This window comes from Neopelma chrysocephalum, unplaced genomic scaffold (genome assembly GCF_003984885.1).
Source record: "Neopelma chrysocephalum unplaced genomic scaffold, ASM398488v2 Primary Assembly neopelma1_97390, whole genome shotgun sequence".
NCBI lineage: Eukaryota > Metazoa > Chordata > Aves > Passeriformes > Pipridae > Neopelma > Neopelma chrysocephalum.
In genome coordinates, this window is record NW_020926031.1 from 3,803,338 (window position 1) to 3,822,198 (window position 18,861).

At 36.5% G+C, this 18,861-nt stretch overlaps 1 protein-coding gene across 11 annotated transcripts in view; it reads left to right on the forward strand.

Moving 5' to 3' along the window:
* The window catches only part of EXOC6 (exocyst complex component 6), an 89,855-nt gene that overhangs the window by 14,439 nt on the left and 56,555 nt on the right, over positions 1–18,861 (forward strand). For all 11 annotated transcript variants that reach the window (XM_027672446.1, XM_027672440.1, XM_027672441.1 and 8 more), the window contains exons 2-8: positions 5,939–6,110; positions 7,388–7,435; positions 7,546–7,636; positions 8,537–8,582; positions 15,308–15,512; positions 16,595–16,750; positions 17,420–17,488. In XM_027672446.1, coding sequence (XP_027528247.1) covers positions 5,939–6,110; positions 7,388–7,435; positions 7,546–7,636; positions 8,537–8,582; positions 15,308–15,512; positions 16,595–16,750; positions 17,420–17,488 — 787 coding nt within the window. The remainder of the gene's footprint in view (positions 1–5,938; positions 6,111–7,387; positions 7,436–7,545; positions 7,637–8,536; positions 8,583–15,307; positions 15,513–16,594; positions 16,751–17,419; positions 17,489–18,861) is intronic.

Below are 18,861 nucleotides of genomic sequence, written 5' to 3' on the forward strand. Positions count from 1 at the left end.
ATTTCCATGCTAAAACGAATAGATTACAGGAGAAGTTGCATTTAGGTTTATGGTTATTGTTATTTTCTAGTGAGAAGATAACAAAGATGTACAGGCTGGGGATGAAGAGGAAAAAAGCAAATTTGGGGTATTTGCTGAAGTTTCAAAAAATATTTTTAGGCTTCTCTCCTTTTACACTTATTAGTCTGTATGTATGCCTTTCTAGTAGTCCATAGTCAATATATTAAATAAATTTCTGGGCTTATATGATTTTTTTTGCATGTAACTTTTTATTTCCCTTCTCCTTAGTGAAATGTTCATCCTCTTTCAATCTCATTTGCACTCAGGCATTTAAGGACATATATCCTGATTGCATGCACAGAAATATTTATATGATGTTATAGCAGAAATATCCTTTTGAAGTGGGACTGTAATCATTTGTGAAGACATCTGTGATAGTGACTTAGAGTGATAATGCATATGTGTGGAGTTGTCGTTATGGAATAGATCAGATGATTTCAGGATAATTGATTTTTAAAAGGAATATTATTTTTTGAAGGATCAGGTGGAATTCTTGGCATATTAAGTTTTACGATCCTTGGCTAAATTTTAGTTCTCTGGAGATGAGCCTTTTTGCTTTCTTAGCAACTGGTGTTTTTGTGCATAGAATGGTGCCCTCTGGTGCCTCAATGTAGTTTTGCATGTAAACACAAGAAGGCGTCAATAAGACCTATTAAATACATATTTTTCATAATGTGTTTCAGTTTTGAAAGTAAAAATTTTAAGGAAGTTTTTATGGCATAAAGTAAACGTATTTTCTTCAATTGGAAAATGGTTGCATATCTGAAAATTCTCCTTTTTTTTCTTTTGGGACTTGAATTCAAATCCATTTATGCTTGTTTTTCTCCCTTCAGCCTACTGGTAAAAATGATCAAGGTAAAAATATCCCTATTACAATAAAATTGATCCAGTGACTGAGACATCTTTCTCCTTAGGTTAGTCTCTGACTATTCCTAGTTAATTTTTTTTCTCTTACAAGTACTTCTTGCACTTTCTGTTTACCTAGCCTGGCATTAGCATGAGTCGTATTGCCCAGTTGTTGGGATGAGTCAGAGAAAAAAGTTCCTCTGTTTATATACAGAGTTCTGGGAAATACAGACAGATGACCTGCGACACATTACCAGAAAAATTGTTCAGCTCTGCTTGTGCTCTTCATGGGTTCCCTGCTTGCCCAGTCGATTAGAAAAGAAAATAGTACCTGTCCTATCACTGGTTTGCAGTACTGATGTCTAAGTGGTCACTCAAGTTACTGTTCTCTCATTCCAGATTGAAAGTTAAGGTGATATGTTGTGTTGTTTTGGGTGTTTTGGTGCCAAAATCAAATACAAACTTCTGTCTCCGACATCAGTGATTTTTTTCTTTCTTTTTTTTTTTTTCTTTTCCAGTTTGAAGACTCATACTGAGAAAAAACCTTCTTGTCAGGGTTTCATGGTATGAATCAACAACTAGTGGTCTATAGGTTCCTATAGTTGTGTAGATCAGATGTTGAAAGTAATTGTAATACGAACGATCATGTCTTTCAGTTCGACACAGTTTAGATTTGTGCTGTATTTCAGACCCACTAGCAACCACTTCAGGGGTCCATAAAGCTGAAGGGAGGATCCTTGGGATTTTTCATTCAGAAGCGTATAAACAGAAGTTGAAAGAACTATATATTACACATGTAAAAATTCTTTCGGTATCCTAGGCACGTTTGCCCCTTTTTGTGACATTTCCCACTGATGTATATGAAGCAATTTACAGTGAGAGATTTTTAGGGTAGACAGATTAGCATGTAATAGTCATCTCCTGAAGCAATGGAGCTGGAAGGGTTACTACGTCCTCACTCTCTTTCCGAAAGAATTCTGTGTGTGTGTGTTGTAAATTCTGTTAGTTTTGTCCTGTAATTTAAAAGAATGATCTCTAGGATACTTTCATGATTCCATGTCTCTCTGCAAGATACTGCAATATGGTGATAGTCTAACTCTGAAAAGTGCAGAATTGCTGTCAGGATTGCTTGCAGTGCCATTATCTGGTGAAATATAGACTTTCAGATAATTATTCAAAGGTAGCAATTACTTTGTTTAGGTAAGTGTAGGTAATCTTTGAAATGTATGTATGGAAAGTAAGCTTCAGTATGAGAAATAAACTATACTGTACAAAGTGTGATGTTCCATAATGGGTAAATCAGGTGTGTGTAGTCTCAGTTGTGTTTGCAGATTTGAGAAAAAGCCCAGTTTCTGTCCATGGCCAGAGATGGCGTGGGTCTCTAGAGTACACTTACATTTCCAAAAAGGCCAGTGCTTTAGGCCAGACTTGGTTCTGAAGCCCCTAAATTGCAGGTGTGTAGTGTCCTAAGAGTACAGCATCTTAAGGAAGTTAGTAAACTTGTTTAATTCATCTTCTTCTCACCATCTCTTCTCTCACTTTTTCACAGGAAGTTGTGATACAAAGTGTGAATTTCTTTTAAATACACTAATGATTTATTTCTGTAAAAGTGAGCAGTTTGTCTCAGGAGTTTTTTCACTTATATGCTGAAGAGGATTAATTTGTTGTTGTTCCCACAAGATGGAGCTGTCTACTTATGTAATGAATATGGAATTTATACTACTAGTGCATCTTAGGGAGCTCTGTCAAAATAGCGGTTTAGATCACAGATCACAATTATATTAGTATCTTTGCAGAAAAGAGTACAATGTAGAACATGAAATAGTAACTATTATTTTAAGAAGGTAGGATAATCTTGTGGTTAAGGCGTTGGGATGTACGCAGTATTGATTTTTCCCCCCAGTTTTGAACAGTTATTCCCTGTATGATTTTGAATTAAATATTGTGATAATACCCCTGAGATTAAAAATAAGTACTTTATGATCATTAAACTTAATAATAAGTAGCTTTAATATATTGAGGAAAACATAATAAACACTAATTTTTACAACAGTGAATACTGTATTGCCTCTGCTGCATTTTATGTGCTTCCAGAATTTCTGGCTATGCTGTCTGGAGTTGTTTGATAACATTTTAAGGAGAAATCTTCTGATCTCAAATGGTTTCCTTCTGTCAGTATTTTAACAGCATGTCTGACTGTATTGGCAGATCTGAAATGGATTGAAAAGTTGACAAGGCAGCTACTGGATACCCCCAAATCATCAGGCAACTAGGTCCAAAAAAAGCCACCAAAGAAAGTTTGGTCATACCAAATCAAGTGTGGAGTTCCTCTTGCACCATCTTTTTTCAGTCTTATTCTATTTTAGGCATTTACTGTGTTTTACTGCTGTTTTCATTTATGTGTGTATTGCACAACTCCCAGCTTGAGCACATGGTGATAGGTGGAAGTCTCCTGTCTTTGTGATAATGATGCTCCTTTCTCACTTTCCTTTGAGAACTCTGAAAGGAGACCTGAGCTTGGAGACTCCTTCCACTCTTAAAAAAAAAAAAGGCTAAAGGAAGCAGTAATGAATTGAACTGTTTTTTTTTGCTTTAGCATACAGTACAGTATAGATGGTAAGTCCAGTCCATTCAGAGATGCATGCCATCTCTGAAGGCACTGTCTGGTCCTCCTAATCTTTTTTTCTTCTCCAGGAACTCTGGAGACAAGTGGGTACCCCCTATGTCCACCCTGTAGGTTCCAACATCTCTGACCCTTTTCTTATGGAGACAGAGCAGCAGTCATGTAACCAGCATGTACTGTGTAGTTTGGAGCACTACAACATCAGTCGTTGAACCTTTTTCTCATTCCTTCCCTATTTCTTTACAGGTTACAGTGATATGGTCTCCATGCGGCCCCCTGTGCCTTCAGATGCAGGATGTTGGATTGCTTGATGAGAGCTCACTCAATGCCAACTGTGTCTTGCACCTTTCTTTCCTCCCATGCCAGGATGCTGTTTCTCCTCCAGCCAGCACCAGGTTCTGGGTGCAGATATTTCCCACTGGCAGATATGGGTTGCTCGTGACCATCCACCATGGCCCTTTAAACCTCAGTCATCCTGGGCAGCCTTGAGAGGGGTCCCTTTCAGGCAGTCTGACAGGAACCTCAGGAGGAGAGACTGATGGGCACACATTTGCCTCTTCCAACTGTCATTTCAAACTGTGGTGGTGGAAATGGTGAGGGGTAAACCACTTCATCGGTCAACAATCCTATTTTTCTCCTGGTGCCCTTTGGAGGAAAGAACGTGCCTTCAGTACCATAGCCTTATTTTCCTATCATAAGCAAAAGAGGGTATTCTAGGAATATTTTATTGCATAGATTTTTCCCAGGGAAAACAGCAATAAGAAGCAGACTGTAAGGAATCAGCTTTCTTCCTTTGACATGTACGACAGCGTATTGCCTTTCTCATGTCTCTAAATTCAGTATCTTGAGTATTTTGTACAAGGTAAAAAGAAACTCAAAAAGTGGGAAGAATCTAGTTACAAGTCTTTTCAATCTCTTCTACACCCTTTTCTTCACTGAAAGGTCAAGTTATTTTCAGACACTCAGCTATAGGTTTGTTGAATGTGTTTGTTGGTGATGACCCCAGATCTTGGCAGAGCCCAGATGTCTGGTTAGAAAAGAGGATCTTGAAGAGTATGGGAAATCATACTTCTCCAAGAAGACTGGGAAGGAAGTACTTTCTTGCTGCTCAAGAGTTTTAGAGGCTTTGATTCATTGTTGCCTGGATCTTGAACTTAAGACTGTACTTTTACAGGTGATACTGAGACCATTGGAACTCCAGCCTTTTTTTCCCCCATATTAAGATTCTTTTTTTTTTTTTTTAAAAAAAAGCTTCTTATAAATTTCTGGAGAAAACTTTGAAATTATAAAAGGAAAATATGGAAGAAAAAAGAGCAATTTATAGACTTTTGATCACCTTTATATTTTAACAGTCTTCATTTGTAGGTAGAAACATGTTTGTATATGTATGACTGTATCATCCTTGTATTGCTGCTCCCATTCTCTCTGAAAAGCTACTTCAAAAATTATATGTCTTTGCTGTTGTTGCTATATCAAATTATTAATCAATTTTTGGAACTGTCTGTACTGTGCATTTGTCGGGAGACCTCATACCTTTGGATTCCAGTACAGTTCTACGTAATATCTCTTTTCTTGCTTCCTTGTCCGAAGTCTAAAGTTTTAATTTCCCCTCTGCCTCCTTTGCTCACTCCCATACTTGAGTGTTCTTCCACACAGATTTCTATTTCTGATGCTGCTCAACGAGCTACACCAGTAATTTCTCCAGGAGTCATGTTTTGTGCTTGAGGTTTTAAAATGTACTATTCAAACAATTAGTAAAATAAGCCAAAAGACCTGGTTCTAGCCCTTTCTGACTGTAAGATCCCATTGAGGCAGCAGCCCTAGGCATGTGTGTGTTACAGATTTGCTCTGGGAGCTGCTGCATGTGGGCAGCCGGAGACAGGGAGCCCTGGGGGTTGCCTTCTGCCAGGAGTCCGGCTCCTGCCACACCATGCTCCGGTCATTCTGGCTGGAAGCATCCGACCCTGATTTAGTTGGATAACTCTGGTGTTAGGAATACCAGAAAAGCAAATTTGTATGTTTGCACTTCTTTATATTTAGCAAAGAGTGGAATTTGATGGAAAAGCGATCCATGCTATTTGAGGTGGTCGGAGAAACTGATTCTTTTGTACCCATATTTGAGCATTAGGGCATAAATAACAGACCAGTGAGGCTCAGGTCAACCATGATGTAACTGGTTAAGCACCTGGATTAATGCCATAAGGGCTGGGTTCAGTTCTCGGTTTTGTGCCATCTCTTTCTTTTAATGCTGATTTTCGTGGAGTGGATCCACCAAATGATGCCACTTTAACATCAAGTTTGCTTGCTTTTATTTTCTTTTTGAGAGAGAGAGATTTCAATAAAGATCCTTGCATACTGTTTTCAACTGGGGGAAAAGTAAACTTTGATTTTCTTATTTGTATTTAATAGGTCTGTGTATGATGACCAACCAAATGCACATCAGAAGTTTATGGAAAAACTTGATGCCTGCATACGTAACCATGACAGGGAGATAGAAAAGATGTGCAATTTTCACCATCAGGGCTTTGTGGATGCTATTACAGAACTTCTTAAAGTTAGGGCTGATGCAGAAAAATTAAAGGTAAGGAACTAGTTTTTCAGAGTTTCATTTATCATTGTCTTTGGATTTCAAAGACGGAACTGGACTCTTCTACTGGAGAATAAATTAGTGATTATCACTTACATTCTGATGTTTGCAGCAATTTTTTAAAGCGGATTGAATAGGATTTGTGATTCGAGCTGTGTTGCCTGATACAGTAATTTACATTTACAAAACTGAATACTTATTTAGATCTAATTCTGATTTTTTTTAGTGTATGTTTTCACAAAATGCTACCAAAATTATTTTGCCATCTTTAAAGGCTTTCTCAGAAGGTAAAGAATAATAAACAATAACTGCAGTATTTCTTAAATAGATCTTTTTCTATTCGTGCATTTCTGTATCTGACCTCAGAAAAATTTAAAATCTTTATTAGAAAAATAAAAATACTGCAATTATGCATAAAAAAAATGTTCTTTACTTTGTAATGAGCAGGAGAGTTAGTGATGTTGGTAGTTTTCATAAGATATGAGAACCAAGATTTACTCCCAGATCAGAGTGCAGAATAGTGAATTATGTCCCTTTTAGCTCTCTTTACACTTTTGAGAGCAAAATATGCACACCAGACAGAATGAGCATAGTTCATCAGAGGTTATGATTAGAAGAGCATTATATAAAGGATATTCAGATAACAAGAGACCAAATACAGCATCAATGAGGTCATTGAGCATCTTTGTTCAGAAATTAATGAGATTTTTAATAAACTAGAATGTGCTTCCTTATTATGATGACCTAATGAGTCACTTACTATGTGGGAAAATCTGAGGTTGAGCTTTGCCTGCACCTGCAGCATTAAAATGTTGCTGTGGTTTGGAGATTTCCACGTTTGATGTTAATCAACCACCCAGTGTTTGCATTCAGCAAAGTATGAATGTTTAATTACCATAAAATGCAATCACCATTTCTTACAGACAATGAATGGCCCATAGAGCTCATTGAGGTTATCAAAAAGGGACCAGTGGTCAATTGGGTCAATGATTTGAATTGTTTGACAGACCTACAGAAACAAGGAAAGTTCAAAAATCCCAAGTAAATTTGAGAAGTTTGCCACAGAATCTGTTAGAAAGAACTGTCATAAGTAATTGAAGTTAACAAAAGCCCTTTGCGATCAAAAGTTCAAGTTCAAGCTGTAGAGTTAATTTGAATTTGCATTTCTTTGTTCTAAGTTTCTCAGGAAGCATGATCTGATTACAAGGGTGAGCAGTCACATCAGGGCAATATATGCATATTTGTCTAACAAAGGTGAAATTATTTTTAAGGTCCAAGTTACTGATACCAACCGAAGACTTCAGGATGCTGGGAAAGAGGTGAGAAAATGGTGCTTCCTATATGGCCATTATGAATATTTGTAGCAAAATAAATTTGTTTGCATAGTTTAAGTATGATTTTCTTTCTATTTAAAAAAAATCCCTTTAAGGTGATATCCCAAACAGAGGAAATCATCCGATGTAGAGTTCAACAGCGGAATATTACAACAGTTGTGGAAAAACTACAGTTGTGTCTTCCAGGTGAGTGACCAATAACTAAATATGATGGCAAATTAAATGAAGTCACCATAGCCAAATGGAAAAGAATTTTATTTTTTTAAGTTGTAGTCCTGTAGCATCCAGTTTAATGAAAAAATTAATAGGTTCTTAAAAGATATCCGTGTGTAGGTTCTGTGTCTTTCACAATATTTGACATAGAGCAGTTATGATACTGTGAGAAGATAGTGAGACAGATTTAAATACTGCAAACAATGTAGCCACATACGGTGTTAAATGAACTAATATTTTTAATATGGTGAACAATTAATTTGTTGCTTAAGACAGTGGCTTTCAGTGTTTGAATACCAGGGAAAATACTAATGGTGCGCCTTCAACATTGTACTTTTAGTTCTGTGTCACTATAGGGGTTTTTTTTAAATAAAAATAGGGGCTCTAAATGTTTCAGAAGGTAATATTGTGGGATTGCACGCAGCTCTGTAAGGGTTTTGTCCTGTTCGTGATATTTAGTGTAAAGCAGACTTGAGAGTTTTCCTTTGTAAAGTCTTGATGTTGACGTGTTATGAGTACAGTAGGTGGTACTGTTGCCTTTTTATGGAGACAGGTCACAGGCTGGTAATGCAGATAAGGTTATGGTATGTAGTAAGTGAATGACTATGCTTGATATGTATAGTGTTGACTCTTTCGTTCAATCTTAATTCTTTTTAATTTAAAAGCTGTTAATAGTTCAGGGTTTTTTTCTTAGATGCATTCTAGCATATTTTTTGCTAGTTTTATCACAATTATGTTACAGTAGGAATTAAATAAACTAAATGTAGCATATTCTTTTCTATTTCGAATTTTGCCTTTACAATATATGCTTTCCTCTTTTATTAAGTAAAGCCATGGTAAGATTCATAAGTTAATCTGCTTGTTTTTATGCAGTGCTGGAAATGTACAGCAAACTAAAAGAACAGATGAATGTAAAAAGGTGAGTGACCTTATTTCTATGAGAAAAAAAATATAGCATTTGTCAGTAAGCTGATAGAATAGCAAACACTAATGTAGACAAATAAGTATTCTAAGTCCTGTAGCTTGGTATGTGTAGTCTTCTTTTCATAATACCTTGTCTGTGTTTCAAGAATGTCACTGCAAGGGAACAAATACTATATTAAATATAAAGAACTTCTAGGACCTTAGTGATTGCCATGAAAAATAATGTTTACTTAAATAGGTATGACATGTAATGAAATTATGATTATAAAATGTGAAGTAAAGTTTACTGGTTTTTATTACTCAAAGCAGTTTAAGAATCAAGAAAAGTAAGGTCCTTAGGGACTAAAGAGCTTTCAGAGTACATTAATATCTGATTAATTTATCATTATATATTTAAGTAAACTCATAATCCAAGAAGAAAGGACATTTCACTCCATATACCTTTCTTTAGACCTGTCTGGTATCTCTGTGCTCATCTTTTGTGTAAATGGGACTATGAGAATGAAGTGAAGGAAGTGTGTTTTGGTCTGGAGTTTTTTCCTTCATGATGAATTGTTAAAAAAAATTAAAACCATAATTAAAAATTAATTTCTAGAATAATAGTTTATAATTGGTATATGACCAGCTGTTCCTCCCTATTGTGTCTCCACTTTTCACCACTCACTGCTGCTGTAGCCTCAGCATCCCCCGTTCTTTCTCCATGGCAGCTTGGCTGCCCCTGCCCCCTGCTTTAGCTGTCATCCAATCCCGCTGGGGCTGCTGCACCTCTCACACCCGTCCCAGGAATACCACTTCTGCTGTTTTCTTCATGATTTTTCTGGCATCGTTGTCTGATTCTATATCATCCCTGCCTGCTTTTCGTCGCGCCTCAGTCGCACTGATTGCTCTGTGCCTTCCCTTTCTGCATTCAGGATTGTTGTCAGTGCCTCTTTGTGTGCTTGGCACCACTGCAGTGAGCTCCTGCTAACAAGTCTGTCTGGACCAGACTGTTTCCACTTGGAACTAGCTATGCAGAGTCAGTTGTCTGCAGGGCTGCTTTGTAATCTAGATTTGCTTTTGAACTGTTTGTCTGGATTTCTGTTTCTGAGTAGCCCATACCTCCTGCTATACCACTGGACATCTGAAAACCCTCAGCAGTGGCCAGTGTGTGAGCAAATCAGCTCTAAAGCCTGTGTGCAGACATGTCCTAAATGCTTCAGATCAACTGTACGCATCAGATCAATCAACATTGCAGCAAATCTGATGCATCTTTGACAGTGATATATGTGCTACATGATACCTGTGCATGTTTGCTGTCTGAGAGGTCTTCTGTAGAAATATAAGAGGTTTAAGAACAACCTAATAGCTATGGCACTATGCTGTCTCTTACAACAATTAAAACTTGTTGTATGTGAAACAGTGTGTATAGTGACTACTATACACTGTTTCCTCTGAACAGGACACTGGTTTGGCATCTGCTTAGAGTAGCTGGCAGCATGTTGTTGCAGTGTTCTTGGAGCAGCTCAGCAGAAAGACATGAACAGTCCAGTCAGAGAACAGACTGAACAGTGTCTGAATTGCACTGCTTCCCTTTGCAAGGTCTTCTGTGGAGTGTGCTACATTTAGTGTGCTGAACATATTGGAAACACTGGGATCAAGACCTGCATTCTGCCCTTCCTGTGCTGTCAGGCAAGGCAAGCAGCATCCTGGTTTTAGAATTCCAAAGGAAGTAATTGTTCCTAATGTCATCATGTAAAGGTCACTTAGGTGAGATAAAATTGCAGATGGCTTTTTTGGCATTTTGACTCCATAGTTGCTAGTGGTTTTGTAGAGTCCACTGATGGTTGGTGTGCTTTCTGAGAAACCATTGGTACTCTTTAAGTCTATAACTAAATTTCTATTTTTTAAAATACTCAGATCTGATAGTTTTCCTGTGGAAGGAGTCGCCAGACAGGAAGTCTTAAAAGTCAAAGAACTTGAATTGAGGGGTTTGGACATGTCATTGTCATACCATAAAGAGATCTAAGGGAGAGGGGAGATTCCATAGCTTTGATGTACCATACCTTGAAATCACATGGAGTGCAGAAGGCTTAGACTCTGCTGCAGGCTACTGCTCTGACTGAGATAACTCTTTCATTAGCTGTGCTACTCTTACTACTTTGCCTGTGACTTACAATTCCCTATAATACAGCCTACAGGTGGCTATCCCATGGAGCTTGCAGGTAATTCAAATGGTAATTTCTTTGTGGCTCAGCAGGCAGCAAATCTGAAGTGTGCATGTATCCTGGCCTTTGTCACTACTAAGAGATTGAGCAATAGCAAGGACATCCGTAGTGTCAGTGCAAAGACCTGATAGCCAATGTGTGTACATACAAGGAATTTCAAAACTGATCTTCCTGGGTTTTGCTGTGAAGCTTTCCTAGAAGAGTCAGAGAGAGGAGCATTCACAATCCCTGTCATAACAAAGCAATGAGGAATGTTTGTTTTAGGGAAAGATAATTTTTGTCATAAACCTTCACTGAGGTTTGTTAATGCAGCAAAGCTTTTGTTGGTCTTTTTTATAAAAAGACATCTTGACTTTCTCTGCTTGCAGCCTTTTAGAGTATGTTTTCATTATTCCATTGTCCTACAGTCTTACGCCATGAATAAAACTCACAATTCTAACGTTTAAAGTAAGGGAAGGCAAAAGTATGGGTATTAAATGTGTTTGGGAGATAGTTGTTATAGGATAAAGATTAGAACTTCATTTCCTTTTCTCCATGGCAGACCTCTTTTAAGACAATGTAGGATTTTGGGTCTGGAATATATACTGGTTTGTGCAGAAGGAATGAAGGTTTACAGGGGAGTCCAAAAAACCATCTATTGGTAGCAACTTTTGGTCCTTACCAACATGGGTTACGTTTGAACTGATGACCTAGAGGTGAAAGGCTCTGTATCCTATTTATCTGTCTCCTGAGCCATGGATAACACAAGTTGACAAGAACTGTAGTTGTGAAAGGAAGTAACTGCAGAATCTGCTCTAAACAGACACAGTTGGCTGGAAAGAGTTATGGAGGGTTTAAAGTCTTAACTGAGGAAACACAAAGGAGAGGTGTGGTTTCTTCACTGCTCTCCAACCGCCTAGTGGGGGCTATGCACTGAGACTGAACTACCTTGATCTTTAAGTCACAGATAAGATCATCCCACATTTCATACAGCTCTGTTACCATGGCCTTAGCATTTGGATTTTGATATGTGTCTTGGGAGAAAGTTCCCAGCTGTTTCAAGTGATTGTGGTCGAAGTGTGAGAATTGTTAGAACTGATGTTTTTGCAAGTCTTTTTCCACAGTATTACAAAAAGCCCAAACCCATCATACAACAAAAATAATTAAATAAGTCATTCTGCTAAGGTAGTTGCTTAATCTTCTTGAATCTACTGTGAGATGGACTAAAGAATGAGTATAATTATCTGAGTGAGCTCTTTGCCCTGAAAGACTTGGATTTTTTTTTTTGACCTTACTGTAAGCTTTCTTCCAAACTATGGAAAAGACAAAGTTGATTAGTTATTTAGGTTACTGAATCTCACTGAGACAGTTATGCAGCCTTTCTCTGTAAACCCTCCAAGTGTCCAAATAAACCTTAAGACATAAAGGATGCAAATATGAGAAGTTAATATTTCATATAATTTGGTTCTACCCATGTGTGTATGGAAAGATATCAGAACAGATAAAATCATGGTAATTTGTTTGGTTTTTTCTGCATTGTGTTGGAACCGTGTCAAAATGAAGCACTGGCTTTTACCAGCTGCAAATCAATACTTCCCAGAGGTACCATGGATCTGGCAAAAAACCTCATCAAAATATATATTTGCTACTGAACTGTCAGCTGCTTTCTTTGTCACCAGTCTCAACCCTTATTCATCATCATGGCCAGGCTTCATGAACGAAGATTTGAGGAGGGCTCTACACACGTTTGTTCCAAGCGCGCTGGTGGCTAAAAAGGCCAATACGAGACAGGCACGTCTGGTTGCAAAAGGCACAGCAGAAAGACTCCTTGGGTGGTATATTCTGCTGGGCAAGTCTCAACCCTTATTAGTTCGATAATTTCTGTTTTTAAAAAAATTTCCTACCACATGATTATTGACAAAAAAGGTGTTCTACAGATATTGTTTTGTTTTTTTTTTCCACACAGCAACTCATATCTGATTTGCAGAAATATTGAGCTTTTGATTCACTTTACAGAAGTTTCAGGGTTAGTAGTGCCTTGATCTCCGTTCATGGTCCTTTTGGGGAAACTGATAAGATTGGTATGCTGGGGAAGTTTAAAAATTAGGTTTAGAGTTGTTAAGACAGCTAGACGTAGAAACAAAATAAATACTTGTTCCTGTGGTAAAAAGATTTCAATTGCAATTTCAATATATCATCTTCAGGATCTCTGTGAATGTGACTTTTCTGTAGTATTATTGAAAAATTCCCAGGAACTCTTTTCTACCAAATGTGTTTGGTAGAAAATTTTTTCGTATTTACTCAGTGGAAATGTAGTAAGCAGGAATATGCAATATTTGCCTCTAAAAGAAGCACAAAAGTTGGAGAACACTACTGGGTTTTTTTCAAACTAAGTTTGTTTTCTTAATTAAAATAAAATGAGAATTTTGTCTCTCTTGTTTTTTTATCAGGAAATTTTGTGATATAACTGCACTTGTTTACAAATAAGTTATTCTCAGTAAAATTCGGTCTTTGAGTTGATCTTGCTCTTGTTCCATGTAACTTCTTGGCCACTGTAGTTTAACTTGATGGGGCTTTTTTAGTAAGTTATGCTATTTTTCTTAACTACCTCCAAAGACACTCTGCTGATAAAAATCTTAAAAGTTCTCTCTGTTATTTAAAACATAAATGAATACGTTGTGTACACTAATGGTAATTTTCTTTTACTTTTGGCATTTTTGTGTGTTGATGTTTCAAATTCTATACAGACCTGACTACTCTGTGCCTGGGACATTTTGTAAAGAATAACATGTGTGAAACACTAATATTGGTCCTTGGGGGAAGGTGTTTGTTTCTTGTGGGTATTTGATTTATTTTTGTGTGTTTGTTTTGACTTTCCAGACCTCGCTCTTGCTAGTTTTAGGAGGCTCCATTTTTATATTTTGGAGATATTAGTAAAGCCCATCGTACAGTTTTCTGGTTCTGATGATGAGATGGATAAGTTCTGCACCAGTCTTATCATATGACTTCTATTGGTGTTTCAAACTTGTGTCTTTAGTTTCAAAGCTTACATTGTATATTTTGCATTGGGGAGCATATTCTTACAAGATTAGCTCAAAAGAATAGACAGAAGAATACCCTATTTATGTGAAAAAAATAACTTTGAAGATACTTTGACTCATTTGTAGTCAAATGGTCAATCTTCACCTTATATGATTGATAATATGGGGTGGGAACTAATAATACTGTTGCAAAATCTTCAGTATTGAATTAAATCTGTGGAATGTTTTAAAATCAAAATATCCAAATACGTAATTCTATGAAATGATATGCAAAACTTTTTAATTTAAAACCTGACCTGCAGATGACCTTCAAATTAATAAGTCTTCGGTGCTTTATCAGAACAGATGTTAAAAGAGCAAGGTCCTGAGCTCCATATATGTATAATTAGTAAGGGACTCTAGAATGGATTTAAAATGGATTATGTTAATTCTGATCTTAGAGACAGCAGTCAAAAACCTTCCAGATGAACTAACAGTGTTCTGATAAGCTGATCCGTATAATTTAAATAAAAACCTTTTATACGATTTTGACGCTATTATGGTTTTATTCCCCAGAAGTCTCACCATGTGGCACTCTTGGTCATTTGCTATTTAAAACAAAACAAAAACCACACACATAAACCCACCAGACCTTTTCTTATGTGCAACATTCCCATCACCTTATGTATATTTTATATAAACCAAGTATATAATAAACTAAAGCTCCTAATTTACACTTGAAATCTCTTTATTTGCAGTCTTCTGAAAGCTGTTCTGTTCTGGAATAAAAGAAAAGATTTTTCCCATCCTCCAGCTATGCTGAGTCGTTAGCTTATAAATGTCTTGATTGAGAAAATTCAAAACATTGTGTTAATTTCAGAATTGAACAAGAAGTCGTGACTCTAGTATTAGTAATTTCTTATTGCTTGTCTACTGAAGGAAGCCAGCAGCTTGAATGTATTTCAGTTTGAAACTGTTTACTCATGTATACGTGTGTTTTCTGAGTAAGGATGGTGGAAAGAGAGTGGGTGTAGGTGTGTACGTGTTCACATATACCTAAAGAAGGCAGATACATACAGGCATGCTTTTTCAAGATTTTTCTCATTGTTTGGTGCACATACTGCAATGTTGGGTGATTGGCAATTTGTGTTTCAGAAAAAAAAATCAAATTAATAAAAAACCCTAATCAATTCAATCTAGGAGGGAAGATAAAGGTTATGACTTTAGTGTCTTCATTCTGCAGGATGCTCCATGTGGTGTTGAGACTCTATTGATCAGAACAGCTAATACCATAGGAACCTACTTAAAATTTTTACTTGACTGAGTCACTCTGGCAGTTCACTGGTTTTTTCCAAACTAAAGCATTATATGGATGATGTTTTGATTCTTACTTTTTCTAATAACAGAGTAATTTAATTAGATTTATTGATTGCATGGGTGATATTGATATCCTATATTTGATAAACAAATTATTAAGTTTTTATAAGCTACATAATTTTATTTTAATCTCTTTATAGATACTATTCTGCTTTAAAAACAATGGAACAGCTTGAAAATCTGTATCTTCCTAGAGTTAGCCAATATCGGTTTTGCCAAATAATGATAGAAAATCTTCCAAAACTGCGTGAAGAAATAAAAGAAATATCTATGTCAGATCTAAAAGATTTCTTAGAAAGTATTCGAAAGCATTCTGACAGAATTGGGGAGACTGCCATGAAGCAGGTAAGCCGACCTAACAGGATGATTTCAGTCCTGTTGTTTAGTGAAAATTTCAGTGTTGAATTATCCCAAAAGATTTGCCCAAGGATTATAGTTATCACATAGACCTCTAAGTAAAGATGGAGAGCTTGCTAACATCTTGTGTAGTTTCTATCTGTGTCCTAGACAAGAAGTAGTTTCCTCCCTGGGAAAGGAAGGAGAAGTGCTGTATATCTCAAGTTTCAAAAAAATTGTGAAATACTTTGAGTAGTCAACTCCTGGACAATCTGTAGCTCAGCAGCTACTGCACCAAAACGAAGAGCAGCCTATCTGGCCAGATGGCAAGGATGAATTAGATTAAAAGAAGTGTTGAGATACTACCTAGTTCTCTCTAAAATACTACTAATACAGAAGACTGAAGTAAAGCCAGGGGGAGACTGAGACAGCTGGAGGCCTTGTGTATTCCATCACAAAATAATCTGCCTCTTTAAAACACTGGTACTGGGCAAGCTTTAAACCAGTTAATACTTCTAAAATTATTCAGAGCAAATAAAGTTTTCATTTCACTTCTTGTTGGAGAGAATTCAGGTTGGGTTGCCATTTTGTCATCTAGGGTTCTTGTAGAATGCTGCATTGATTATTATAAATGAAACTTAATTGCAAGATTGTGCCATGTTACCTCGTTACATTTCTTTTAATAGTGAGGACAATATAGTGCCTTTGTCTTGTGCATGCGACTGCTCACTTAGACTTAGCTGAAGACAGAAAAGAAATAGTTGGAAACTCTGTGATAACTGTACTTCATTTAAATGTTGATTCTCTGTTTGCAATTTATAATCAGGAAAATTACAGATTGCTTATTTTATTTTTTCTGCCTTTAAAATTATATTCTGGAGATTAAGGAAAAACTGCAGAATTCACTATTGAACTCATTTATCATCCCAGATTGATTAAAGGCAAAATCATTGGTGTAGGCTGAGGGCACTCATCTTGCAGTTATACTGGTGTGTTTCAACGGCACCACCTGTTTTTCATGTCCTAGTGTATGCTCATCAATGGTGAAATTTGAATTATATCCCTCCTTATTGATTCTACTCTCAAAACAGGCACAGCAACAGAAAACCTTTAGTACCACTCTTCAGAAGCAGAATAATGTAAACTATGGTCGGAATATGCATTTAGGTAGAAGCAGAATTTCAGAATCCAAGAATGAAATGACATTGAAGCGAACATTTGAAGATGATGATGAACATGAAGAAGAGGTAACTTTGTTCTAAATCAGCACATCTTATTTAAAGTGAATTTTTTAGGTTTATTTAACAAAACTTGCAGTACCCTGTCTGTACATGGTGATTGTTAGTTATGAAGAATCGCAGAACACCTTCAAGGGACACCAGTCCAAAGCAGCATTTTAGGGTGAAAAAATAGGGCCAAAATATTATTTGCATTAATGCTAGCTTTAGCATCATGTTTGAGGACATTCAGATCGACAGAGCTTGCAATTATTCTGGAATTCAGTTGCAATTGATATTATGCATTACCTGCCCACTGTAAATGGTATGTGGCCCACTGGAATATTCTGCTATTGCTAAAGCCAACGTTTTGGTGTTGAGGACGTGAGCTTGGGTTAGAACTTTTTCATCTGTCAAATACTCACTATTCCTAAACTGAATGAAACAGTGAGTATTTAGACCTTTAAATCTGATGCTTTGAAACAGAGAAAGGAGTCTGGTGGTGTGATGTAAATAAAATATAGTACTTGTTGTACGAAGGGAGGAGAGATTCAAGCAATTGATTTACTGTTTTGTGATAGAAACCATCAATTTTTGAGTCCTTCTTACATAGGCAAGTTCTGTTGGCAATATATCACATTTTGCAAATTATATGCTTTTTATGTTTTATATACTCCTCTTTTTCCTTTCCTTCTTCAGGTTTTGACTGCCCAAGATCTTGTAGACTTTTCTCCAGTCTATAGGTGTTTGCACATCTACTCAGTTTTGGTATGTATTAAGGTCACCTCAAAAGGATATTTAAATTTTTGTAGCTGAATATTTATTTTCACATTTTTCACACTCTTAATAGTTCCCAAACATGCAAGCATATTGCTTCTAGGATTAGTAGTTTTGGATGAATCAGCTGAGATGGGTAGAGTAGGGATACAAAGGCATGACTTCATGTTTTATATGCATAATAAAGGACACGGTAAGACATTAATTACCTAAGTGTTTTTAAGTATATATGTAAAATATGCATTTTTACCTCAATACTGGTATTGGCATTTTTGCAGTTCCCGCAAGTGTTCCGTGTTACCCGAATGTTTGGATCAATATTACAAAACATAGCAATATTCATTCTTAATCTTGTTGAAATCAGAACAGTAGAGAAAAATAGGAAACAAAATCTGAGGATTCTGACAGTGTGTTCAGGCAGATTAAATAGGATTCGATGACACAATAGCCTGTTTTAACTTCCGTAAAAGAGATTCAGTGCACAAACTGACAAGGATGAAAATTTTTTTGGGAAACATGCTATCAAATTATTTGTTATTTTCTCATCTTTCCTATGTTTCAATTACTTTTGAAGTCAGATTTCTCATAGAATGTAAGTATCAGTGACTTATGTCAAGATGATGTATCTGTAAGTATTGCTAATCCTACAATCTCAGCTGGACTGGTTTCAAGCATTCAGGCTGGGTTATCTTCTTTTTATGGAATCCTTGCAGCTGTACTACATGAAAGCTTATATATTGAAATACTGTTGAAAATGTTATTTCGCTGTTACTTTTTTTTTTTAAGGAAGGAATCCTAACAAAACTGTCAGTAATTATTCATCTCAATGAAAGATCAGGAGGGACAGAAAGACAGGCTGCCAAAGCTATTGAAAGAGTGGACTATTTCTTCTTACAGAAAACAAAGTGTGAAATAACATATAAAAAAGAATGTGTACAGTTAAACATACCAGTGACAACATCTGCTTATTCTTTCTTTAGTACAATAAAGGAACAGAAAATAAAATCAATAGATGGCATTTAAAAGTGATATATAATTATGTTTTTCACTTTGACAAGGATCCCTATGTTGGATCTTTGATCCAAGGATATGCTTTTTGGGTTTGCACAGTAACTTTACCAAGTTCCAAATTTACGGGAGACAGAAAACAAGTTGGAGGGCTCTCTGACATCGGAAAGGGTTGTTGCTGTCTTCAGGATAGGGCTTCTGGATTTTCTACTAACATCATCTAATTAGTTGTGCATTAACCACTTCTTGGAGTTCTCATTTATCTCGTGTTTCAAACCACCCCTTTTGAGTTTAGAGAACTTAATGATGACAGCAGAGGAGGGGAGTTGATACCAGGTGGCTATTCATTACATTTC